Source organism: Suncus etruscus, chromosome 6 (genome assembly GCF_024139225.1).
Source record: "Suncus etruscus isolate mSunEtr1 chromosome 6, mSunEtr1.pri.cur, whole genome shotgun sequence".
NCBI classification, from domain to species: domain Eukaryota; kingdom Metazoa; phylum Chordata; class Mammalia; order Eulipotyphla; family Soricidae; genus Suncus; species Suncus etruscus.
Window position 1 is genome coordinate 72618989 of NC_064853.1, and position 27543 is coordinate 72646531.

The 27543-nt window shown below is 42.2% G+C and overlaps 2 protein-coding genes across 3 annotated transcripts in view; one reads left to right on the plus strand and one right to left on the minus strand.

Annotated features, from left to right (window-relative positions):
- SNX5 (sorting nexin 5) overlaps window positions 1–27543 on the plus strand; it is a 1173556-nt gene that overhangs the window by 685631 nt on the left and 460382 nt on the right. The window lies entirely within an intron of this gene.
- Window positions 3251–27543, minus strand: part of SEC23B (SEC23 homolog B, COPII coat complex component) — a 36176-nt gene continuing 11883 nt past the window's right edge. The window contains exons 7-20 of the mRNA XM_049774378.1: window positions 26351–26495; window positions 24550–24708; window positions 23925–24040; window positions 20755–20878; window positions 19191–19271; window positions 16778–16867; window positions 15550–15656; window positions 13678–13831; window positions 9949–10026; window positions 8156–8317; window positions 6736–6822; window positions 5010–5165; window positions 4020–4085; window positions 3251–3490 (exon numbers count right to left, since the gene is read on the minus strand). Coding sequence (XP_049630335.1) covers window positions 3401–3490; window positions 4020–4085; window positions 5010–5165; window positions 6736–6822; window positions 8156–8317; window positions 9949–10026; window positions 13678–13831; window positions 15550–15656; window positions 16778–16867; window positions 19191–19271; window positions 20755–20878; window positions 23925–24040; window positions 24550–24708; window positions 26351–26495 — 1615 coding nt within the window. The 3' untranslated portion in view covers window positions 3251–3400. The remainder of the gene's footprint in view (window positions 3491–4019; window positions 4086–5009; window positions 5166–6735; window positions 6823–8155; window positions 8318–9948; window positions 10027–13677; window positions 13832–15549; window positions 15657–16777; window positions 16868–19190; window positions 19272–20754; window positions 20879–23924; window positions 24041–24549; window positions 24709–26350; window positions 26496–27543) is intronic.

Below are 27543 nucleotides of genomic sequence, written 5' to 3' on the forward strand. Positions count from 1 at the left end.
TGGATATAAACCCAAAAAAGGGGGGAAGGGAGGAAGGGAGGGAAAGAGGAAATGAGGGAGGGGGAGGGGGATGGGAGAGAGGGAAGGAGGGAGGAAGGAAAGAAGGAAGGAAGGAAGGAAGGAAGGAAGGAAGGAAGGAAGGAAGGAATGAGGGAGGGAGGGAGGGAGGGAGGGAGTGAGGGAGGGAGAGAAGGAGGAAGGGAGAGAGGGAGGGAGGAAGGGAGGAAGGGAGGGAGGAAGAAGAGAGGGAGGGAGGGAGGGAGGAAGGAAGGAAGGAAGGAGGAAGGGAGGAAGGAAGGAGGAAGGAAGGAAGGAAGGAATGAGGGAGGGAGGGAGGGAAGGAGGGAGAGAAGGAGGAAGGGAGAGAGGGAGGGAGGAAGGGAGGAAGAAGGAAGGAAAGAAGGAAGGAAGGAAGAAAGAGAGAGAGAAAGAAAGAAGGAAGGAAGGAAGGAAGGAAGGAAGGAAGGAAGGAAGGAAGAAAGAAAGAGAGAGGGAGGGAGGGAGGAAGGAAGGAAGAAGGAAGGAAGGAAGGAAGGAAGGAAGGAAGGAAGGAAGGAAGGAAGGAAGGAAGGAAGGAAGGAGGGAGGGAGGGAGGGAGGGAGGGAGGGAGGGAGGGAGGGGAGGGAGGGAGGGAAGGAAGGAAGGAAGGAAGGAAGGAAGGAAGGAAGGAAGGAAGGAAGGAAGGAAGGAAGGAAGGAAGGAAGGAGCAAGCCGTCAAGATACCAAAATTGCTTTAGAGGACTCCATTCTACAGAATAAGAAGCCATTTTCATTTTTTTAAATTTATTTGGGGGGGGCCACATGGTTACTCCTGGCTCTGCACTCAGAAATCACTCCTAGCAGGCTCGGGGGATCATATGGGATGCCAGGGATCAAACCCGGGTTGGTCCCAAGTCTGCTGTGTGCAAGGCAAATGCCCTACTGCTGTGCTATCACTTCGGCCCACAAAGCTATTATAAAGAGGTAGCATACATGCTTTGCATGTACAAACACTAGCATCCAAAAAAGTAAAGAAACAACCTTCTAAGAGAACACAATGTTTCTCAAAAAATAAAATAAACAAATAAAAAAACTTTAGAAAGATAACAGCAAAATAGGAAGCAAACCAACCTGAGACATAATGTGAGAAAACTTAGTATGATTGGAGTGTTTTCCTTCGATCTGCAGAACTGATACATCAAATGACTGGAGAAAAGAATATTATCTGATGTCAAATAAATATTTACATGATCACAACTGTGTATATTATCTTTATTAGTTTTCAGATTCAGTTCAGAAGCTTAAGACAAAGATAAGTACGTTTCAAGACCAAAATGTTATTCTTTTCAACCCTGATAGAATAAAAAAAGTTAAATAGCTGATCAAAAGTGTATGATGGAAAAGTCTTAATTTCCTCTTTCTATAAAAATGAAGGCTAATATTAACATATAAAGACACAAACAAGGGGCCAGAGAGATAGTACAGTAGTAGGGCATTTGCTTTGCATGCAGCTAACCCAAGTTCAAGCCCTGGCACTCCATATGGTCCCATGAGCACTGCGAGAAGGAAATCCTGAATGTAGAGCCATGAGTAATCCTTGCTTGCTGGTGTGACTCCCCCAAACACACACACACACACACACACACACACACACACACACACACACGTTACAAATAGAAAAAGAATTTGACAGATTAGAAGCAGTTATCTCTGAAGTTCAGAATCTAGACTTAAGGTCTGAAGGAAACTGTTATAAACTTGCTATGATGTTTTTACCAAATAGAGACAGACATCCCTTAGATCAAAAAAAAGAACACAGGTTCAAGTTGGTACTTTTTGTACCTAGATAAAGACAGTGTCACTGTTAGATCTACTATGACCATATATATAAATGATATAGTTATAGTTGGGTTTTTTTTTTTTTTTGGCCATACCTGACTATGCTCAGTGATCACTCCCAGCAGAGCTCAGAGGACCACATGGAATGAACTGGGGTCAGCCACATGCAAACCAAGTACCTTAGCTGCTGAAATATCTATTTTTCAGTTTTGGTGGGGGAGCAACACTGGGCCATACCTAGCAACTCCTGAACTATCAGGCCGGTAGTTTAGAGCCAGGGTTCAGAGAATGTGGTGCTACTTGGATTCTGGGGTGCTTGAGACAACCAAGGCCACATCTGGCAATGCTCAAGGGCCTCCAGGGTTATCCTCAGAAAGTTGGGGTGTTCAAGTGTTGCTGAGGATCAACCCTGCGTCAAGAAGGTTGCATGGTATGCGTCCATACACCTGTGTTATTTCTCCAGTTCCAAACTTTTAAATCTTTTAAGGGCTGGAGAGGTAACTCAAGTGGTAAAGTACATGCTTTCCTCATGTGAGATACAAAATTTAATCCCTGGCACATCCTAATACTGCAGGTGCTCCTCTTCTATCTAAGCACCATATCTGAGCACCAAATCAGTAGACTTGCATGGTTGTGGTCAACAGTGGCTCCAGAGATCCCAAACCCCAGGATCCCTAATGATGACCCATTTTATTAAAAATTGAAGTACTTTAAACTTTTCTTTGGTCTGGCAACATTTAGATGGTAAATGAGGATTACGTTCAAGAGATCAGGGGCCAGAGAGATAGCATGGAGGCAAGGCGTTTGCCTTGCATGCAGAAGGACAGTGGTTCCTGGCATCCCATATGGTCCCCCAAGCCTGTCAGAAGCAATTTCTGAGCATAGAGCCAGGAGTAACCCCTGAGTGCTGCCGGGTGTGAGCCAAAAACAAAAACAAAGCAAAACAAAAAAGAGATCCCTCTTTAAAAGGAATTTAAAACACATAAAGAGACTTCATGATCAAATTTGTATTAGCAATATTTTAACCACTTGCTTTCTTCATTCAGGGTGATTTCCTTTCTGATTATTATGATTTGTTTGTATATTTTGGGGCCACCCTCAGCATTGTTCAGGGTTTACTCACTCTGCACCCAGGGATTACTCCTGGGAAGGCTTGAAGGACCATATGGGGCACCAGGGATTGAACCCAGGTCAACTGAGGGTAAAGCTAGTGCCCTACCACTATACTTTCTCTCCATCCCCTGATCATTATAATTTAAGTTTTTAAGTATTACGTATGACAACAAAATACAACATTTTTTTCTATAGAAAAATGTATTTCCTATAGACTAATATTAGGATCTAAAAAGCACATGTAAACATTTATAATTACCAAAACATTTATGACCTTACAGGTTTATAAAAGAAAAGGGCTATGGATCAAGAATACATATAACTTATCTTAACAGCTACACCCAACACTTCCTTTTATTATTTATCAAAACCCACCAAAGAAGTGAAAGGAATGTTAGTAAGCCTTGATCAACAGTCATGAATGTGAGCTGACAGTTTTGGCTTCAAGTTCCTGTTCCTTGTCCCCTGCTTAACTGGCACTGGAGACTGCCAACTTCTTCAAATGGTCCATAAAGACCTGCAGGCTGACATCATCAGTTAAGATGGGAGCTCCCGTTTCCTATAATACAACAATAAAGGATTGTTGGCAGGCATCAGAAAAACTGGAGAGAATCCCTGAGTTGCAAAGATACTTCCAAACATGCACAAGTGTTGCTGCCTTCTCCAAGTACCCCCACCAGCTAATTCTTTTAAGTGAAGAAAATGCCCCCAACAAAATAAATAAAAATAATAATTATCAGAGAAGAAACAGAACTAAGGGCAAGATAAAGAATGTTTTTGCCCTGCACTCTCTGAAGAAAGAGGAACTATGTTCTGCCCTCAGGCCTGAACCTGTCACCAAGCTGCAAACTCTGCAAACTGCAGGTGAGATCCACAGTGAAGGAGGACATATCCTCCAGATCCTCCCTCCCCCAGATAGATTACAGGTTTTGGCATTTTGTGAGTTTTTTGTGAGGTGTTTTTTTTGTGTGTGTCCCAGCAAAATAATCAAATACTTCTGTCTCTGGAACAAAAATTCTGTGGGGCTTAAAATCAAGTGTTCAAAAAAGTAAATCAGCCTTCCTCCTTAATACCTGAAAATTTCTTACCTGTCCCCAAGCATACAGGTTATTATGTGTCTGAGAAGGGTTCACCTTGGATAATAGAAATCGAGCCTAAAAAAAATTAAAAATTAAAACTGGCATTAATGGAACAGGGAAAAAGTAACTTACTTTTTATTCTGTTAAATGAGTTTCTTTTTTAACCACATATGAACTCATTTTTGTAGTTTAAACCTAACACTCTCCATTGACTGGGATTCCTACAACATGAAACATGTGGTTTATTTTGGCAGCCTTTTAGTGTAAAATCAACATGTTTGTTTTGTCTGGAGCCATACTCAGCAGATCTTAGGGCCTACTACTCCTGGCTCTGCTCTCAGGTAACACTTCTGGTGGGGTTTGGGAAACCATATGATGTGTTTAGGGATCAAACTTTGGGTTGGCTACATACAAGGCAAGCACTTAACCCTGTATTCTCTATACAGCTCTAACATTAGCATATTTTAACCACTCATTAAAAATACATAAATTTGGGCCCGGAGAGATAGCACAGTGGCATTTGCCTTGCAAGCAGCCGATCCAGGACGAAAGGTGGTTGTTTTGAATCCCGGTGTCCCATATGGTCCCCCGTGCCTGCCAGGAGCTATTTCTGAGCAGACAGCCAGGAGTAACCCCTGAGCACCACCGGGTGTGGCCCAAAAACCAATAAAAAAAAAAAAAAAACACAAATTTGGGGATGGCCCAATAGTATAGTGAATAGGTCGTTTGCCTTGTATGCAGCCAACTGGGTTTGGTCCCCAGCATCCTATATGGTCTCCTCAACACCACCAAGAGTAATTCCTGAGCTCAAAGTCAGGAGTAATCCCTGCACATTGCCTGATGTAACCTAAAAAACAAACAGAAGAAAACCTCCAAAATTTTAGAAGTTTGGATATTCATGTCACCACATAACGATTAGCCATGCGGTTTGGATTTATAGCTATAAAAATACACTGTGAATTTTATCACAGAGCATCAAAGGTAGGATCTGACACATACCTGACTGCCCCCATGCTCTGTGTTAATGTACCGGGGCATCGGGAAGCGTGCTTGCAGAATTTCCTGGGCATCATCCAGGGGTGCCTGCAGAAGATGCTTGAAGTTTTCATACTCAGGCATATCCTGGTAACCAGCTTTGCGCCACTGGGCTATGGTCTATAGCAAAACAGACACAACCAAACATTGTGGAAACACTGAAAAGCATAGCATTGACATGTGACCAACATCCCCACTTGTTTCCAATACAAAGTCATATGTAGGACCAGAGCTATAGTACAGGGGTAGAGCGTTTGTTTGTTTTGCCTTGCATGCAGCCAAACTGGGTTCAGTTCCTAGCATTCCTCCTGTATGGTCCCCCAAGTACTGCCACAAGTAATTCCTGAGCACAGAGCCAGGAATAAACCCTGAAGACTGCTGGGTGTGACTCAAAACAAATAAATCAAAAACCAAAAACATAGGGGCTGGAGATAGTATTGGAGGTCCTGCAGGTGCTTGCTTTGCAATCAGCTGACTAGAATTCAATCTTTGGCATCCCATATGGTCCCCTGAGCCTCACCAGAAGTAATTTCTGAGCAGAGAGACAGGAGAGAGCCCTGTACACTGCTGGGTATAGCCCAATAACTAAAAACTAAAATAGAATAAAGAAAAGAAAAGAAAAGAAAAGAAGAAAAGAAAAGAAAAGAAAAGAAAAGAAAAGAAAAGAAAAGAAAAGAAAAGAAAAAGAAAATTTAGTTGCCAATGGGAAATACAACATTGCAAGCAAAGAATTGTAAGCAAGGAATCCCTGTCCCTACCCCTATCCTATCAATCATCAAACCATGTTTTCTGTTCCTCCCTTAAAGTACCTGGCAAAACATGTCTAGGGATTAGTTATCCCAAGGAGCTATAAGTTTGTGTCCTTCCCACACCGCTGCAATCACTTCCTCTTGCCTTTCATTTCCTTCAGGTCTCCAAGCACTAGCTCTACAGCATCCTGTACTGATTAAAATAAACCTGGATTTTACTAGCCCAAGTGCTTGCACAAATGGTCAGTGCTTGCATCTAGTGATGTGGTGCTGCTCAGTACCAGACCTGGAAGGGACGCTAGAACTCAGGGGTTCTTGGAAGTGATTAGGGATCTACCTTGTCGTGCTCAGGAGACCAGAAGTGGCGGAGATCAAACTTTAGGCCTTTAAACGCCAAGCCTCAATCTCCAGCCCACTGAGCCTCAATCTCCCCAATACTTTTTTTTTTTTTGGTCTTTGGGCCACAACCATTTGACACTCGGGGGTTACTCCTGGCTATGCGCTCAGAAATCGCTCCTGGCTTTGGGGGCCCATATGGGACGCCGGGGGATCGAACCGTGGTCCATCCTACCCTAGTGCTTGCAAGGCAGACACCTTACCTCTAGCGCCACCTCTCCGGCCCCGCCCAATTCTTATTTTAAATAGAGGTTTATAAAGTAGCTCAGAGGTAGAGCACATGCCTTGTTTACTGTTTTGTTTTGTAATCACATCCAGTGACGCTCAAGGGTTCTTCTAGTCTCTGAGTTCAGAAATCTCTCCTGATAGTACTCAGGAGACTATATGAGATACTGCGGATTAAACCCAGCTAAATCACATGCCAGGTAAGTGCTTTACCCACTGGGCTATCTCTCCAGACCCACGAGCTCTAAGGCTAAGGCCCTGGATTCAATCCCTGGCACCACAGAAAAGAAAAAATTAAAAAGAAATTAGCAACATCTTACCTCACCAAGATAAATGACAATTTGAAAGAAAGTGTCCATCAGCAAAATCCTGTCAGCTAAGATACTGCTGCTGTCTAGGAGAACTGGCTGAAGAAAGAAAAGAGGGTGTCAGTCTCCCCAACGTCTCCACAGGGCAACTGCTCAAGTCCTCCACTCAGGGCACACAACAGCTCCAAGGGTATTTCCAAAGGTGCCTGTAATAATTGTTCTCTATACCATGCCACATTCTCACTTCCTGCTTCCTGATTCAGTTCCACTAAAATCTCAGAGATGTAAGGAAAATAGGCTTCAAATAATCCTTTATCAACCAAGAAGGGAGATTAATCTACTGTTCTGGAAATCAGACTTAATGCCAAAGATATCCAGTTTAGTGTTAAAAAGTAAGAGGTTGGGGCTGAGCTGTGGCACAGGGAATATGGCGTCTGCCTTGTATGCACTGGCCTAGAATGAACTGCAGTTAGATCCCCCAGCTACCCATATGGTCCCCCAAGCCAGGAGCAATTTCTAAGTGCATAGCCAGAAGTAACTTCTGAGCCTCACCAGGTGTGGCCCAAAAACCAAAATAATAATAATAATAATAATAATATAGATTTTTTTTGAGGGATATAGAGATTAGCTTGGTCCTTGCTCAAGTATGACATGAAAATTCATGAAGCATGACATTACAATTTTTTTGTTTGTTTTATTTTGTTTTTGGGACACACCCGGCAGCGCTCAGGGGACCATATGGGATGCCAGGATTCGAACCACCATTCTTCTGCATGCAAGACAAAAGCCTTACCTCCATGCTATCTCTCTGGCCTGATATTATAATTTTTTTTTAAATAAAGAGGTTTGGGGACTGAATAGATAGTAAAGTGGGTATGGTGCTTGCCTTGGTTTGTTTGACTCTTAGCACCCCATATGGTCTCCCTTGAAGCACCAGGAGTAACCCTAGAGCATTACTGGGTTTGGCCCCCAAATAAAATTGAAAAGTTTTTTCTGGGGGAGGCACACCTGGTGGTGCTCAGGGATCACTCCTGGCAGTGTTCAGGGGACAGTACGTGATGCCACACTTGAACTGAGCCAAGGTTGCTACTTTTCTATAATAACTGTGCCTTTACTATTTCTGTGAGCAAAGTATTTCTAATATGCTGTAGTTATTCTTTCGAATAATACAGGGATTAACAAAGTCAAAGTACATAAGCATTATGGGAAGAAAAAACTACTTTTTACCAACAATCCTGTTTTCCATAGATAAGAGATTTATACATTTTGTGACTTTTCCTATGTATTTAAAATTTTAATTTGCTGAATAACTACCTCTTTTTTTAATACTCACAAAGTTATATTCTGACAAAAACAAAGAGTAGAATTACTAGGAAAAAATATACTAGGTGATTTCAATCCTGAAAAAAGCATTTAGGAGAAGAATCCTTACCTCTGGAGGTCCATGGAATGAATAGGAATAGAGAATGGGCTGGATCATTATGAGGGACTGGGTTAGGTCCTGTCGGGCAAAATGGTGTCTGTAATATGACGACTCATCAGGACTGTTGTTAAACACTTGAAGAAATGGAGATCTTCTGAGATGGAACATGAACTGTATTTGTAAGGGGGGGGGGGGGAGAAAGACATAATAAAGCTGAAACTTTCTTAGAGATCCAGAGAGAGAAATTGCCTTAAGGCATCTAAGAAAGGAAAAGCTAGACATTAGGAAAAAAGGCATCTGGGTTCACATAAAAAGAAAGTAAAATGTGGTGGCCAGGGATGAGAAAAGTGAGAAATAAATTACAGTAGTTGTTCAGTTTTGCAAGGAGAAAAAGTTCTGGATGTCTGTTGCATAGTCATGTGTATCTATTTAATACTACTAAGAGGTACACTTTGAAAATGGTAAAGATATAGAGAATCAAAATAGATTAGTATTACAAAGATCTAAATAAAGAGAGCCAAAAGGCACATAAAAAGGTTTTCAACATTTTCTGATTATTGAGAAAACGGAGAGCAAAATACAATGAGATAGCACCTCATAATCACAAAGTGACTAATACCCAAATGTCAAGGTAAAGGGCTGGAGAGAGTATAGGAAGTTAAGGTGCTTAACCTGCACATGGCTGACCCAGGTTCAATCCCTGCTTCACATATCATCTCCTGAGCTTAGCCAGAAGGGATCCTGAGTACAGACCGAGTCAGGAGTGCACCCTAAGCACCACTCGCTATAGTCCACAAACCAAAAGTAAGTCATGGCTCAGGTATAGACAGGATGTGAAAAAATGAGGCGTTATATATTGAGAAAATAACCATGAATACTTTGTTTTGTACATTAACTACGGTCTCCTTTTTAACCACTCTTTGTTGTTGTTGCTTCTAGGCCACACCAAGCGGTGCTCAGAGTTTACTCCTGGCGCTGCACTCAGAAATTACTCCTAGCAGGGGCCAGAGCGATAGCACAAAGATAGGGCATTTGCCTTGCACACGGCCGATCCTGGACTGTTCTGGGTTCAATCCCCAGCATCCCACGTGGTCCCCTGAGCCTGCCAGTAGCAATTTCTGAGCACAGAGCCAGGATTAACCACTGAGCACCACCGAGTATGGCCCAAAAACCAAAACCAAAACAAAACAAAAAAGGGGTCAGAGAGATAGCACAGTGGTAGGGTGTTTGCCTTTCATGCAGCAGACCCAGATAAACTTGGGTTCCACCCTGGGCTTTTCATATGGTTCCCCGAGCCTATCAGAGGTGATTTCTGACCACAGATCCAAGAGTAACCTCTGTGCTTCGCCAGGTGTAGCCCAAAAACCAAAATCAAACAAACAAAAAGAAATCATTCCTGGCAGGCTGAGGACTATATGGGGTATTAGGGATCGAACCCAGGTGGGCATGCAAGGTTAACTTACCTGCTATGCTATCATTCCAGCCTATAAATATTCTTTTTCACGATTGTTTAGTTTTATTGGTTTGCAGCAGAAACCAGTTTTCCACATGTGCTATGATTTAGTAGAGATTTACTGGTCATGTTTTACCTTTCCATAAAAATGCATGTACTTATTTTCTCCTCTTCATTTTCTACCTCTGTCCCCAGCATATTATAAGGCATATATATTTTTCTTAAACTGAACGACATTCAGGATATATAATGTAAATATCAAAATAGTCTCTCCTCTCCCCATGAGCAGAGTTATTTCTATTACATAGGATATATGTCATTCTATGATTATGTTCCAAGTGTTTCTTACCTGAGGATACAGAGAAAAAGAATCTGATAATCGGAATGAAGTTGGGTCTTCTTTGTTATACTGCCCGAACTTCTGACACTGTAGAAAGAAAACCACAAGAAGATGAAAAAGAAATTAATGCCACTTGAAAAGATCCTTCAAGGGGGGTGGGGACTTTGGTTGGTCTCAGCCTTGCCAGTGCTGAGTCCAAGACCAGGACTTCTCCAGCAAATCAGCAGGGGTATGCTAAAAGGCAGACTCTAATTACACAGATTTGGAGAATGGCAGGAGACGTAACATTTATCCCAGTTCCCAGGCAGTGCAAGATACCTGTGACAGAGAAAAGCTTCTCTGTAGAGCTTCCAAAAAAAATTGGATAGGACCAAGAAATATTGGCAGTTATGGACAAGCCTTAATGCAGTATCCCTCTACAACTCAATTCTCTTTTTTTGTGTTTTTAGACCATACTCGACAGTGCTCAGAGGTCACTCCTGGCTCTGCACTCAAAAACAAAACAAAACAAAACAAAACGAAAAAACAAAAAAAACTATACACTCAAGTATAAGCCAACCCCCCTTATTTTACTATAAAATCTGGGAAAACTTAGTGACTCGAGTATAAGCTAAGGTAGAAAATGCAGCAGCCACTGGTAAATTCCAAAAATAAAAATATGTACCCAAAACAAGTACAATAATTGAGGAACCAGTAGATTAAATATTTTCCAATATTTATTGCTAAAGAAAAAAAGACAACTAGCAACAATAACTTTAAAACTTTAAATAAAGTGCAGAAAACTATAGCTTAACAGGTAATCAAGCTAAATCACAAAGGTTAAAATCTTTCAAAACCGGATTCTTCCTCCCCATCATCTGTATGTCCAAACAGAACTTCAGCTATATCTGATGTGAGGGTATCAGCATAGACATTGTCATCATCACTGAGTTCTCAGATATCATCATCACTGCTGTCGGTCTCATACAAAGCACAGAATGTTGTGGGTTAAATAGTTCAGTGGCATACAGTTCAGTTCAGCTGCCTACCTCTTCAGCTCAGCCATGACTTGTGGACTGAGCTGAAGCACTGCCCCCTCCAGCAGACAGCAGAAGAAGACTAGAGACTACATGCATTTGATTTGGTGCATGCGCACAGAATCAAATAACCTGTATGACCCAAGTATAAGCCGAGTTTGGGTTTTCGGCACAAACTTTGTGCTGGAAATACTCAACTTATACTCAAGTATATACAGTACTCTTGGCAGGCTCAGGAAACCCTTTGGGATGCCAGAGATCTAGCCCAGGTTGGCTGCATGCAAGGCAAATGTCCTCTCCACTGTGCTATGGCTTCTCCCTTTTAAAGTAGTATTTCTAAACAATGTTTTCTCTTACTGGCTTTATTTTTCTCCTTGTTTCCTCATTTCCTCTGACCACTAGAGATTCAGACTATTTTCCTTTTTTTTTTTTTTTTTTTTTTTGTGGTTTTTTGGGTCACACCCGGCAGTGCTCAGGGGTTATTCCTGGCTCCAGGCTCAGAAATTGCTCCTGGCAGGCACGGGGGACCATATGGGACGCTGGGATTCGAACCGATGACCTCCTGCATGAAAGGCAAACGCCTTACCTCCATGCTATCTCTCCAGCCCCAGACTATTTTCCTTTTAAAGAGATCTTAAGCTTTCTCTTTTTCAGTCCTTTGCAGTGCTGAAGACCAAACCGAGGGCCTCACACACATGCAAAGCAAATATTCTTACTCCAGAATTATATCCTCAACATCCCAAAATTTACTTTCTGCTACCAAACCTGCTCTCCCTTTCACAGTCTCCTGCTCTTGAACTTCCCTATAACCACAAACCAAGTGACCCTCCCAATTTCTTGAAACTCACTCCTGTTCAGCTGCTGAAATACCACTTATACCACCATTATCTCTGACAAATCCTTCTGTTTTCTTCTCAGCTCGGAGGATTCCTCCAAGGTCTTTGTCTACTGTTTGGTATTTGGGGATGAGGGGCAGCACAGTACTCACTACTTACTCTTGGCTTTGTTTCAAGGATTAGTTCTAGGGTTTGGAAACCATCTGAGGTACTCTGGATCAGCCATGTGTAAGTAAAGTAACCCACCCACTATACTATTTCTTTAGCCCCTGAGGTGAATTCTTACAGTCTACCCCATCCTCACTGCTTTGGCAACAAGAGTTAGAAAGAGGGGCCTGAGCGACGACAGCACAGTGGTAAAGCATTTGCCTTGCATGCAGCCGACCCAGGACGGACCCAGGTTTAATTCCTGGCATCCCATATGGTCCCCTGAGCCTGTCAGGAGCAATTTCTGAGTGCAGAGCCAGGAGTAACTCTTGTGTGCTGGGTGTGACCCCCAAAACAACAACAACAAAAAGTTAAAATGGAGTTATTCAAATCCATTTCCCATGTCCTGTGCTTAACTTTACCTGAGATACTGTCAGGTTTAAGTTCTTTGGACTTTTCAAATTTATATTAAAAAGCACATTTAAAAGCAAAAAGCAGTATCTCTGTCCTTTCTCATTTTTACATCACTGTCTTCCTGCTGTCCCCACACTTGAATGAGTCAACATATTTCAGTATAGGATTCCACAGTTTCAACATATATTCTGATTTCAAGCCTTCCTCCCATTCCTCTAATCCCAGAGCTTCCAGCCTTAGGTAGAAAACACCAATGACACACACTTAAGGATGGACTTCATCCATAATAGGTTTACATAACAATATTTTTTCCTTAAAAAAAAAAAAGCTGAGAACAATGAGTGGCTAAAGAAACTTTGGTACGGGGGCCGGAGAGATAGCATGGAGGTAAGGTGTTTGCCTTGCATTCAGAAGGTCGGTGGTTCAAATCCTAGTATCCCGTATGTTCCCCCAAGCCTGCCAAGAGCGATTTCTGAGCCTAGATCCAGGAGTAACCCCTGAGCGCTGCTGGTGTGACCAAAAAACCAAAAAAAAAAAAAAAAAAGAGAAAGGAAAGGAAGGAAGGAAGGAATGAGGAAGGAAGGAAGGAAGGAAGGAAGGAAGGAAGGAAGGAAGGAAGGAAGGAAGGAAGGAAGGAAAGGAAGGAAGGAAGGAAGGAAGGAAGGAGGAAGGAAGGAAGGAAGAAAGAAAGAAAGAAAGAAAGAAAGAAAGAAAGAAAGAAAGAAAGAAAGAAAGAAAGAAAGAAAGAAAGAAAGAAAGAAAGAAAGAAAGAAAGAAAGAAAGAAAGAAACAAACAAACAAACAAACAAACAAACTTTGGTACATCTACACAATGGAATACTATGTAGCTGTTAAGAGAAAATGAAGTCATGAAATTTGCTTATACTTAAACAGATATGGAGAGTATTATTCTGAGTGAAATGATTCAGAAGGAGAGGGAAAGACATAGAATGATCTCACTCATTTGTGTGATATAAGAAAAAAATACACAGCATGATAATATCCAGAAACAATAGAGATGAGGGCCAGAAGGATCAGTCATTGATAGGAAGAGAGAGAGAGACAGAGAGAGAGAGAGAGAGACAGAGAGAGACAGAGAGAGAGACAGAGAGACAGAGAGAGAGACAGAGAGAGAGACAGAGAGAGAGAGAGAATAAAATGCGGGAAACTGGGAACATGGGTGGAAGGAAATGTTCATGGGTAAAGAACGGTGTACACTGTAAGACTGAAACTCAATCATGAACAACTTTGCAATCAGTGTTTAAATAAAAAGAAAAAATACAGCAAAGATAAGACCAAGCCCAACACCACTGTCCCTAACTTACCAGTCGAATAAGCTGTCGGTCCAGCCACCTAAGCACATCAGGCCCTTCCTCGGACTCAGCTCGGAATACTCCCAGCCGTGCCATCAATACCGCAGAGGCCTCCTGGTCAAATGCTGCTTCAATGTGTCTGAGCTGACTCTGTGCATCTGCCCAACTGACAACACTAGGGTTAGTGCCACACTCACACTCACAACACCAGAAAGTAAGCTCTCCATTAAGATATCTAGGGAACACAGCTATAATTTATACTATTAGGAATCAGAGTATCACATAAATATTTATTAAACTTTCTATAATCTCTGAAGGCCATCAGCTCAACAGAAAAATTCAAAAGAACTAAGCCAGGGCAGGAGCAAATGCTCTGCCTATAGCAATGCAAAGACCCCCAGCATTGCCTGGAGTGATCCTGAAGCAAGAAACCTGGAGGAGCCCCCAATCAATGTCACATGTGGGCCAAAGGAACAAAAGAAACCAAAGGAAGAAGTACTCATGTACACAAAGGCCTAAAAGTATGAACATAGCAGTTGATAGAAGGAAGGCAAGAACCTCAAATATTCTTGACCAGGAAGAATACATCTCATTCAAACACTTCAACATTAGACAAATCTTAAAATTATGCTAAGGAGGGCCGGAGAGATAGCATGAAGGTAGGGCATTTGCCTTGCATGCAGAAGGACGGTGGTTCGAATTCCAGCATCCCATATGGTCCCCCCGAGCTTGCCAGGAGAGATTCCAGAGCATAGAGCCACAAGTAACCCCTGAGCATTGGTGGGTGTGACCCCCCCCCCAAAAAAAAAAAGATTATGCCAAGGAACCACGGCTATGTATGGTTCAGTGGTCAAATGAAAATGAACACTTGACATGTATGGGATTTGGGATCAATCACCCTGGAAAATACTAAAAAAAAAAGAGAGAGAGAGAGAGAGAGAGAGAGAGAGATGTTTTGAGAAAAATGTCTTTAACACATCGAGGAAAGCTCATAAATACATTAATGTAAGGAGCCATATATTATGTCATTCTAATTAATTACAGAGAAATGGGATTGTTAAATACCAGATGGTAAGGAAATTTGATTTCTGAAGAGAGTGGATAAGGAAACCCTCTCCCTTTTATTATTTTTGTTTGTATTGAGACAGTGTTCAGGGGTTACTCCTGGCTCTGCATTAAGAACCTCCTGGTAGGCTTGAGGAACCATATTGAGATGCTTGAGGCCAAACCTAGATTGGCCACATACAAAGAAAGTCCTCTAAAAAAAAAAAAAAAAAAAAGATTCTTTTATTTCTGAGCAGACAGCCAGGAGTAACCCCTGAGCATCGCCGGGTGTGGTCCAAAAACCAAAAAAAAAAAAAAAAGTGCTCTACTCACTGTACTATTGCTCTGGCCCCCTCAAAAATTTTTCCTTGGCCTAATTGGGTTAGCAAACAAGGCTGCTACCCCTCTTAATCCTCCTCATCTGATAAAATGAACCCATGAAGAACGGTGAAAAACATTCCCAATACAGTTACAAGATCAATTCAGAGATGTTAAGCTATGTTTTCACAGAAAAACATCATGCAAAATGGGGCATGTGGCTCAGAAGCAAAGCACTTGAGAGTACCATGAGAGCCTGGAGGAAAGAAAGAGAGGGAATGAAGGAAAAACAAGAGAAAGAAAAATATCAGTCAGTGGAGCCAGAGAAAATAGCACACTGGGTAAGGTACTTGTGTTGCACACAGCAGATCCAGTTTGATCCCTGGTACCAATTATGGTCTCTTCCAACCACACCAGGAGTGGTCCCTGAGCACAGAGCCAGCCCTAAACACCACCAGGTATGGCCCAAAACACAAACCCAAAACATCAATGACTTAACAGAAAAGGAAATTGGCTGCTCACTTCCGGGCAATAGTGGTCACACGAATGCGCCTTTGGGTGCTGGAGTGTTGATACTGTGTGACAAACTGGACGGCACCTCTGCCTCCCTGGGGGACTGGAGCATTGTGCTGCAAGATGAAAGGCCACACACTTGTCACAGATACAGAAATATCTCGATCTTACATTTCTCTAAAAAATTACTGCCAATGGTGACAATTAAGTTATTGCTGTAATTGTTAGTGTCAGATATGAGTTTGGTTGGTTTTTGTTTTTGTTTTGTTATTGGGCCACACCTGGTGACACTAAGGGGTTACTCTTGTTTCTGCACTCAGAAATCACTCCTGGCTTGGTGGACCATATGGGATGCCAGGGGATTGAACCAAGGTCTGTCCTAGGTCAGCGCATGCAAGGCAAACACCCTACTCCTGCGCCACCACTCCAGCCCCAGATATGAGTATAGATATGAGTATTTTATGCAGAAAATTTAACTAAAAAATGTTTTAATAGAGAATTAGATTCAAACACATATAAAATTCAAGGTATATATATATATATATATATATATATATATATATATATGCTGAAATGCTTGGGGACAAAACACCTGATAACCATAATTTGCTTTTGAAATGCACCAAAAATCAACTGACCTAAATAATGGATTTTATGTGACAGAATAAACAAAGTCAAATGTTACTTACAGAATCTAAGTGGTAAGTAGATGACTGTGCATTTCTTTTTTTCTTTTTTTTTTCTTTTTTTTGGTTTTGGGCCATACCTGGCAGTGCTCAGGGATTCCTCCTGGCTATCTGCTCAGAAATAGCTCCTGGCAGGCACAGGGGACCATATGGGACGCCAGGATTCAAACCAACCACCTTAGGTCCTGGATCGGCTGCTTGCAAGGCAAACACCCCTATGCTATTTCTCCGGCTCCCCACTGTGCATTTCTTAATTATTTTGTATGTCTCATATTTCTAATAAATCACTGGAAAAAAGACTACACTAAAATAACTGACTAACATGTATGACAATAGATAAAACTCTTCTCCTCAAGATCTTATCAGTTTACTAATAATGTGATGACATGGTAGATTCTGACTGACCCAAATCTTGAATGAATAAACAGGACCATGCCAGACTGGGATCAGGCCAAACCCAAGCCCATATTAGCACCACTAATAAAGACAGTGACCACCAGTCTGTCATGAATCAGAAAATACAATATAAAAGCACAAAGAAATTCACGTGCCTGGTTGACCACTTCAAAATAGATGCCAAGCGTAGTTGTGGGATCCAAACCACAGATTTTCCACTGACTCGTGCCACCAATACCAAGCTCCTAGGATAGAAAGGAAAAAATTAAAATGCAAAACCAAAAAGCTACTCTTACGATTAAGTGCTGATGTCAAATACTGAGCAGGTAGGCCATGTAGAATATCTCTACAGAACACCTAATCCCAGGTGGCAATTCAAATTTTACTGAAAAAGAGTATAATTAGAGTCTAGAATCTAGTTTAACACTTAATTTACAGTACTTTTAAAACTGGGCCAGAGTGACAATACAGTACATGTGCCTTGCATGCAGCAAATTTGGTTTGAACCCCAGCATTTCATATAGTTCCCCTTCACCCCCACATCTGCTGAGCCAACACAAGTGAACCCTGAGTGCAGAACCATAAGTAAGAAATGAGCACCACTGGGTGTAGCCCAAAACCTAAAACTAAAAAAAAAAAACAAAAGTAAGTAAATAAATTAAGGGGTCAGAAAGATAGTCTAGAGGGTAAGGGGCTTGCCTTGCCTGGTTCAATCCCAGGCAACACATATATTCCCCCAATCAGTGCTCCACCAGGATTGAGCCCTGAGCATTGCTGGATGTGATCCCCAAATAAACAAAAATACAAAATTTTAAGTGTTTGGGTCAGGGATATAGCTCAGGGGAAGAGCATAAGCATTTAGTTTGATCCTTGATATAAAAAATAAAATGAAGTGCCAGAGAGATAGTACATCTGTAGGGCCTTGCATGTGGCTGACCCTGGATGTACCTGACTTTGATTCCCAATATCCCATATGGTCCCCAGTGCCTGCCAGGAGAGATTTCTGAGTGCAGAGCCAGGAATAACCCCTGAGCAATGCCATGTGTGGCCCAAAAACCACACATAAAAAAATTAAAATGAGGGACTGGAGCAATAGTACAGTGGGTAGGATGTTTGCATTGTATGTGGTTCAATCCTTGTCATCCCATTTGGTCTCCTGAGCACCAACAAGTGCATGCCACTCTCCCCCTTCATAAAAAATAGCAATACCAAAACAAATAAACAAACAAATAGATCAGGATTGGGGATGAAGTGAAGAGCAAAAAAGAAATTACTTGCTTAGCTTGATATTAAGCATCCATTATAATCTAATTCTTTTACATAACAGCTATATAAAAACTCCTAGTAAAAGCTCAAATGTTAGGATAAACTGCTACTTTATGGTTTCATGTTTCCAGTGACAAATATGAGGTTTAGTAAACATAAAGCAGATAACTTTTTATTTATTTTGTTCTGTTTTGTGGCCATACTCTGCGGTGCTCAAAGCTTACTTCTGGACTCTGTGCTCAGGGTTCACTCCTGATGGTTCTTAAGAGGACCACAGTGCTGGGAACTGAACCTAGGTCGGCAGCATGCAAAGTTTACTGGACTTTCTACCCAGATATTACTGCATCACCTGTATTAATTTAGTAATTGTTATTTTTATACCTTCCCTCTCCTTGAATGGAGACAATTGCTGTGTTTTGTCTGATATACCTCACTGGTATGTGTACCAGTGTACTCTCACTCTAGTGCTCCCAGGGGCTGTACACTTGAGCTACCGTGCCCCAGAGTGGCAGGCTGATTATATTTGACAGCAAAGTTGCTGGGATCATGCGTATCTCCCTAACTGTCCAAAACCTCTCTACATCTACAGGCTCAATGTACACAGAAACTGTGAGCTTCTAATATGGGAATCAAAGGAGCCAAATCCCAGGTGATAAAGTATCTCATATGAGTCACTGTCTAGCAGTGTAGACCCATGTACTGAAACAATGCCTTGTTCTCACTGAAGATAGCCTTGAGAGGATGTGATTTTGTGACCATTCCTACCCAGATCCACTACGAATGGCCTCACTGGACCAAATGGGTTGTCACTTGGAAGCTAAGATACAACTAGAGAAGTCTAGCAAAGCTACCTTGCTCCCTAGTGCCAACTACACTGTTCCCATATATACAAAATGTGTTACTCTTACAACATGTCTGCATATATATATGCGTCAACCACTGCCCAATTAACACAATACAATCTCATCTCTCAAAAGTGAAATAAGGCATCATATCAAATGGCTACAAACCCAAAAACTTATTGCCCAAAGATTCCATGAGATATGAGTTCTGTGCTGAACAGGAGCCTGTGATCTCTGAACAGCTACCCAGGCAAGGACAGTGGGTTCAGGAAGACCTGGGCCTCCAGCATTGCAGCTTCCCAGGTTGGTTTAGCTCAGAACCTCAGTTTCTGCAAGAGTTGCTGTGATCACAGTAAAAGTCTGTCTGCACAAACATTACCCAGATGGTGAAATACAGCTGTCATTGCTCAGGGGATTCAACCCTGACCCACAGGGAGTAAGGGGGAAGAAGTTTCCTTACATTTTCTGACACACAGGGGCCTTTCGCATTCAGAGATACACACGGTCCAATAGCTCCTGCAACCTTCAGTTCTCGAGAGGTCTAAAAAGAATTATATAAGAGTGTCATTAGCCGGGCGGTGGTGCTAGAGGTAAGGTGCCTGCCTTGCCTGCGCTAGCCTTGGACAGACCGAGGTTCGATCCCCCAGCATCCCATATGGTCCCCCAAGCCAGGAGCGACTTCTGAGTGCATAGCCAGGAGTAACCCCTGAGCGTCAAATGGGTGTGGCCCAAAAACCAAAAAAAAAAAAGAGTGTCATTAGAGACAAATGATAGCACAGTGGATAGAATGTTTGCCTGGCATACAGCTGACCCAAGTTTGATCTCCTGCATCCCATATGGTACCCGAGCCTGCCAGTAGTGTTTCTGAGGGCAAAGTTAAGAGTAGCCTCTCAATAATACCAGGTGTGATCCAAAAATACATGGACAGATGGATGGGATAGGATGGATGGGATGGATATAAAAAGAGGTTTCCCCAGGCCAACTACTGAATACTTCTTTTATCTCACTTATTTGTGGGATATAGGAAAAATAAAAAACAATATAGTAATAATATCCATAGATAATAGAGATAAGGGTCAGGAGGATCAGTCCATGGTAGAAAGCTTTCACAAAGAGCAGTGAGTATAGGTAGAGTAGGGAAGGGTCTACTATGACAATAATAGTTGAGACTGATCACTCTGAACAAGAAATGAAAAGGCATAAAGTGACATGTGTGGCACCCCTTCATTAATGATAGCACAAACCACATTGTCAAAAAGGAAAAAAGAGAAGAGACAGAGAGAGAAAGAGAGAAGCAAAATGCCTGTCCCAGATATGGGGTGTAGGCGGGACTGGATAGAAAGCAAAATGGGAACACTGGTGGTGGGAAATGTTACTGGTGAATGGTGGTGTTCATTCTATGACTAAAACTCTCAAGTATGAAAAATTTTGCAACCATGGTGCTTAAATAATTATTTAAAAAAGGACTGGAGAGATAGCATGGAGGTAAGGCGTTTGCCTTTCTTGCAGGTCAGCAGTTCGAATCCCAGCATCCCATATGGTCCCCTGAGTCTGCCAGCAGTGATTTCTGAGCACAGAGCTAGGAGTAACCGGGTATAACCCAAAAACCAAAAAAAAAAAAAAAAAAAAAGGACCAGAGAGAAACACAGCGATAGGGCGTTTGCCTTGTAAATGGCTGACCCAGGACCAAAGGTGGTTCGAATCTCAGCATCCCATATGGTGCCCCGTGCCTGCCAGGAGCGATTTCTGAGCAGATAGGAAGGAGTAACCCCTGAGCGCAGCCAGGTGTAGCCCCCCCCCCCAAAAAAAAGAATTATTATAAAAAGTGGGGGGGTGGAGATAGTATGGAGATAAGGCGTTTGCCTTGCATGCAGAAGGATGGTGGTTCGAATCCCAGCATCCTATCTGGTCCCCTGAGCCTGGCAGGAGCGATTTCTGAGTGTAGAGCCAGGAGTAACCCCTGAGCGCCGCCGGGTATGACCCAAAAACCAAAAAAGGAAAATAAATTTAGAAAGCTCTAGTACCTTTACATCCAAAGTAGCCCCAAATGCCATTCGGAAGTGTCCATTAAAATCTTTACTGAAAATCCTTTGGAATGTTTGCTTGAAGAGAGAAGTATTAAAAGAATCTCCCATCACCATGTGGCCCCTATGGAAGAAAAAAAAATTAGGATTACTAAAAGCCCTTTAAATATCCCCTTAGTGTTTATGAATAAGTCTAAAAAGAAAGAAAATAAGTCCACAGCTAACAGGCATGGGTAAATCCAAACAAATACAGAAGACAATAAAAATAATAATTTTGGGGGACCAGAGAGATAGCATAGAGGTTAGTTAGGCATTTGCCTTGCATGCAGGATGGTGGTTTGAATCACAGCATCCCATATGGTCCCCAAGCCTGCCAGGAGTGATTTCTGAGCATAGAGCCAGGAGTGATCCCTGAGTGCTGCCGGGTGTGACAAAAAAACAACAAAAAAAAGATTTCTCAATGATGCACACTTGAAACCTACATAAAAATATGGTTTTACTTCAATAAAATGAATGAAATAAAAATAAAACTACAGGACCTGGAGAGATAGCACAGCAGCATTTGCCTTGCAAGCAGCCGATCCAGGACCAAAGGTGGTTGGTTCGAATCCCGGTGTCCCATATGGTCCCCCGTGCCTGCCAGGAGCTATTTCTGAGCAGACAGCCAGGAGTAACCCCTGAGCACCACCGGGTGTGGCCCAAAAACCAAAATAATAAAAAAAATAAAAAAAATAAAACCATAGAGGTCTGGAAGTTAGCTCAGAGAGCTAGACTGCTATTTTGCATATAAATATAAGAGCATCAGTAGCAACCAATACTTAAACTGAGTAATCTCCTGGTGAAAACCATGTCTATAAATTTAATTAATCTACCAATTAATTAAATGAAAAATAGGAAGTGTAATTTGTATTGAGAATCTACATTTTTTTTCTTTTTTTTTTTTGGTTTTTGGGTCACACCCAGTGGTGCTGAGGGATTACTCCTGGCTCTGTGCTCAGAAATCGCTCCTGGCAGGATGGGGACCATATTGGATGTCAGAAGTTTGTCTTGGATTGGCTGTGTGCAAGGCAAACGCCCTACAGCTGTTCTATTTCTCCGGCCCCAATCTACATTATCTTAATCACAGTGGTTGTTATACAAACTATAATAACGATAAAAAAAAAAAAAATCGAAGCATACACAAACACCAAGAAATGCGTGCTTGTAAACCTGGTGAAATCAAAGTAGGAGTGTATTATAAATCGTATTATGTCAGAACAGAAAGAGAGTACAGTGGGCAGGCACCTACCAGCATGCAGCAGACCTAAGTTCAATCCTTGACCCTATGTTTCTCTAAGCCTTGTCATGGTAATCCTTGAGCACCAAAGCAAACACATTTGATGACTCAAACCCAAAAGTTGCATTGTGTCAAGATTACTTCCTAGTTTTGACCTTGTGCTATATTTAGGTGGGATATTGTCACTGGAAGTTACTTAATGGAGATTAAGAGTGAATCTCTTTGCATCATTTTTGTAATGTCCTTTTTTTTGTTTTTAATATTTGGATCATATTCCATGATGTTCAGGGGACTGAGTGCAGTGTTGTGGACCCACAGATCAGTTACATGTAAAGCAAGCAAAGTCCTGTACTATCTCGCCAGTCTTCAATATCTTATAAATCAAAATTTACTTTTTGGTTTTTTTTGGGGGGTCACATGCAGCGGTGCTCAGGGGTTGCTCCTGGCAGGCTTGGGGGACCATATGGGATGCCAGGAATCGAACCAGAGTCCATCTGGAGTTGGCTGCATGTAAGGCAAACACCCTACTGCTGTGCTATCTCTCTGGCCCTAAGTCAAATTATTTTAAAGAAACCAAACAAAAAATTTTCAAAGAGTCCTTTAATTAACAAAAACCACAGAAAACTGGGTTTAAAAAATGAGTTAAGTAGGACCAGAGAATTAGCATGGAGGTAGGGCATTTGCCTTGCATGCAGAAGGACAGTGGTTCGAATCCTGGCATCCCATATGGTTCCCCATGTATGCAGGGGTGATTTCTGAGCGTAGAGCCAGGAGCAACCCCTGAACACTACCAGGTGTAACACAAACACAAACAAAAAAAAAAAAAAAATGGGTTAAGTGATGAAAAAAGATCTCCAAGTCCTTGCAGATTCTTTGGCCTGAAATAATATCCATGGTGGTAGGACATCCATTAAATTATGCTCTACCTCAAGAGCTTTATATTAACGTTTTTTTCCAGTTTATGAACACCCACCCTTTTATTAGGTTTAATATGCTTCTGGGGGCCTCCCAAAATCCTGGGGCCACCCTAATGAACTGACATCAACTGGGCGTGAAGGCACGACACTTGGGTCTCACATGCAGTGGACAGAGGAGGCATCCAGGTGATGTTGGGGCCCACTGGACCCACACCTCACAGTGCTCAGGACCCATATGGGGCTAAGTTAGCTCAGGATTGTGCATGTACTACCTCCCTTTATGCTGTCTCCTGGCCCAATTCATTCCCCTCTGAAAGTCAGAGGAACATATTGTTCACAAATTTAGTATTTCCTGTATCTGAACAGTTAGCCCAGGATTCTCTGAATTGGGATATTAAGATTATATGGCCCAAGTATCTCAGAGTACCTGACTATTTTAGGCCACAACCCTAGGGAACTGGTGAAAATTTGGCTGCTGGGAAGGACAAAGAGGGGAGGCCAGGGCAGGCATATTTCACCTAAGTCCCTCAAAAGACCCTGAGGTTGTGGACAGGGTGCCTTGCCTATTGAGAAGCAGAGATAGACACCAGGACCTGAACACAGGGAGACGGACTCAAGAGAAAGACAGCCTCCAGGGCTGAATGAGCGCTGGCGCACCTGTCCCAAAATATGACACAGGTACAGGGTCTCCTACCTGAGCTTTCAGAACCCCTCACTCCCCTTCCCCAGACCTGTGGCTCCTGTCTAGTGTCTGAAAACAGGTTCTCTGGGAGACGCCAGGGAAGAAGTGACCTCTGGAGAGTTCCTGAGCGTTACTACTTCCTCCTCCTTTGAGAGGACAAGTACCCACCCGAGTCACGGAAGCCATAACCTGGAATCCTCCAAAAGGTTCTCTAAGCTGGACCTGTCCATTCCTGATTTTTCATCACTCATCCCTTAAATTCACAAACTTTTTATAAGCTGGCTGTTCAACATACCCAGTGAGATTTGCACAACACTTCATCTCCAAAAGTCCAGTCTGATCAAGAGCACAAGCATAAATATCAATGCAGTGACCATTGGCAGCAGTGCGGTTAGCCAGCATCTCATAGTGCTGTGAGGAGAGGAAACAGTAACATTAACATATTCAATGCATAATCCTTACTACACCTAAGGGATGAAATCAAATATAACAACACAAGAGATGGTTTCCTCTTTTAATCGTTGTGTGAAGCAAAATTGTTTTTATTTAAAGAACTTTAGAGAGATATGGTAGAGGGAGAGAAGAGAGAGGAAAAGTAAAAAAAGAGACAGGGGGAGGTAATGGGGGAAAAGAGAGAAAGAGAGAGGTTTAAGAGAAAGCAGATTTCTCTGCAGGAAAAAGGCAGAGGAAAGAGCGAATTATGATCCAAAGCGAATAAGAGCCAAGATCGTTTTCTTCAAAGAAGCACTCATATAAATTGCAATTTTCCATCTCAAAACACCTTGAGTGAGTGATTCTGGATCGCCCATCTCACGAGGATGCTGAAACAGTAATAGCAGCAAAGGAGCTGTGTTCCAGAGCAGTTGAAACCCAGTCCTGAGTTCCTACAGCTTCAGTGCAAAGACTCCATCATCACCTACCTTGGTTGCTTTTTTCATAAAACGTGCGTTGTCTTTCTCAATATCATGCCAGGAACGAATAGGAACCTTTAATTCATCTCCAACTACCATGCCAGGTCCTTGAGTGGGAGGACCCCCAGTAAACAGCATAATCCTGGCTCCAGTGTTCGGGAAAGTACCCTAAAACAGCGATAGTATTTACTTTTTTCCCCCTTCCTCAGCAGATAGTATTTTATTAGCCACCACCATCATTGCAAGCTTGCTTCTACTTCCCTTAAAAAAAAAAAAAAAAAAAAAATGAGTTCTCTGAAGCTATTCTGAATCCTTATAGCATCAAAGAACAATGCAAAATACAACTGAGAAAGCATCTTCCAACCTAAATGTTTCGTACACTTTTGTTTTGGGTTAAGAAACACACTCAGACATGACTGAAACCCAAACACAATCATGTACGTAATCAAGGTGTTTAAATTAAAAAAAAAAAAAAAAAAAAAAAAGGGCCTGGAGAGATAGCACAGCGGCATTTGCCTTGCAAGCAGCTGATCCAGGACCTAAGGTAGTTGGTTCAAATCCCGGTGTCCCATATGGTCTCCCGTGCCTGCCAGGAGCTATTTCTGAGCAGAAAGCCAGGAGTAACCCCTGAGCACCGCCGGGTGTGACCCAAAAAAAAACAAAAAACAAAAAAAAGAAACACACTCAGCAATGCTCCTGACTTACTCCTGGGTCTGTGCCCAGAGATCACTCTTAAAAAAAGCATAACGGAAAAAAAAAGAAAAAAGGGGCCGCAGAGATAGCATAGAGGTAGGGCATTTGCCTTGCATGCAGAAGAACGGTGGTTTGAATCCCGGCATCCCATATGGTCCCCCAAGTCTACCAGGAGCGATTTCTGAGCAAAGAGCCAGAAGTAAACCCTGAGTGCTGCTGAGTGTGACCCAAAAACCAAACACCAAAAAAAAAAAAAAAAAAAAAATGCATAAAGGAACATATGTGGTGTCAGGGATTGAACCTAGGTCTGTAGCATGCTAGGTAAATTGTCTACTAACTCTTCTTTCTTTTATTAGGTAGTTGTTGGTTTTATTGTTTTTATTCTTTGGGTCACACCTGATGATGCTCAGAGGTTACTCCTGGCTCTGCACTCAGGAATTAGTCCTGGTGGTGTCTGGGGGACTATATTGGATGCCAGTGAAAGCAAGACAAACACCCTACCTGTAGTACTATTGCTCTGGCCCAGTAGTTTCTTGGGGAGCCACACCCACTAGTGCTCAGGAGTAAGTAGCTTGTCTCCTACCAAGACCAACCACATGCAAGCCATGAACACTCCATGGTTCTAAGGGCCCTGTGCTGCTCATTTCAACTTGGTATTTTCAAAACAAAGAAGCTCCTGAGCATGAGGAAAAAATAGTAACAGAAACACTTTCTAAAAAAAAAAAGAAAGAAAAGAAACACTTTCCGAGATATGAACATGGTTGACAGAGGACAAACTGAGCTTCAGAGGCCAAAATGATAGCATAGCAAGTAGGGCTTTTGTCATGCACACAGCAAATCCAAGTTCAGTTAATATCCAGCATCCAATATGGTCCCCTAAACCTGCCAGGAGCAATTTCTGAGCACCACTGATGTGCTCTCCTCCCCGAAAAACAAAACAAAACTACAACAAAAAACAGCTTCAAACACACCATCAAGCCTTTTACAATACTTCTATTTAAGCACCCACGATTAAAAACATAATTGTAGTTGGGTTTCAGTCATAAAAAGAACATCCCTCATCAAACTTCTGAGCTTAAGCTTTATGGTTTGAAAGGTTCTAGTAAATTCAAGTTACCTCCAATAAGCCAACAGCAATGGATAAAGCAACACCAGTGGATCGCAATGGTCTCTTCCCTTGAGTTACAGGCCATGGGTCCCTCTGCAGCTCCCCAAGAAGGTCAGTGAGAGTCATGTCAATCTTATGAACGGGCTGTAGAAATCTGCAAGATTGTGAAAACAAACATCACTCTATCTTAAGCTGAAAAGAAATCCTAAAGATAAGCCTAAATTCAGTTCATGTAAAAGTTCATGTAGGTAAGTATCTTGCTTATATTTTGTTTGAGACTTGGGGGAAATGCAGAGAGGCACCAGTTTTCTTGCCACAGTAAAAGTCTTCTCCCCAACAAATCAGTCAAATGCATTTTAACATGTTTGCCAACAGTTAACCTAGTCTGAGGCAGTTTCAGGAACTTCAGAAACTGAATAAATGGAATAGGCACCTGGTGTCACCCGAGGACACCCAAAAGAAGTCCTTTCAGTTTCCCCAGTTTTACTAGCATCTAACAGAAGGCACTGTCCAGAGATCTCAAGGAAAACCATGACAGGCACATGTGCCCCCATATGAGTACATATAATTAGTTTGGAGGGGAAAAGAGGCAGATCAGGAATCAAACCAAGATCTCAGACAAGAAACATTTGCTCTATCACTGAGCTACATCCCCAGCTCCTATATATGATCCACTTGTACATTTCAAATATAGTCTGATGTACTATGAACATTATTAGACATTAACTACTGGCTAGACAATCATGAGGCCAAAGTGCTAGTACAGTGGCTGGGGTGCTTAACTTAAATGCAGCAACATGAGCAAGATCCCCACATATGGCCCTAGGTTCTGCCAGGAGTGATGCCTGAACTCATAATCAAGAGTAAACTCTGATATACTCATCACAGCACTATTTACAATAGCCAGAATATGGAAACAACCCAAGTGTCCAAGAACAGATGAGTGGATAAAGACTGATACACACAGTGTGGAGGGAGAGGAGAGGAGAGGGGAGGGGAGGGGAGGGGAAGGGAGAAGAGAGGTAGGAGAGGGGGAGAGGGGGAGGGGGAGAGTGTGTGTGTGTGTGTGTGTATGTGTGTGTGTGAGAAAGAGAGAGAGAGAGAGAGAGAGAGAGAGAGAGAGAGAGAGAGAGAGAGAGAGAGAGAGAAGTAAAATGCCTACCCACTGAGGCAGGTGGGGAAGGGTGTATCTGGGAGAGAAA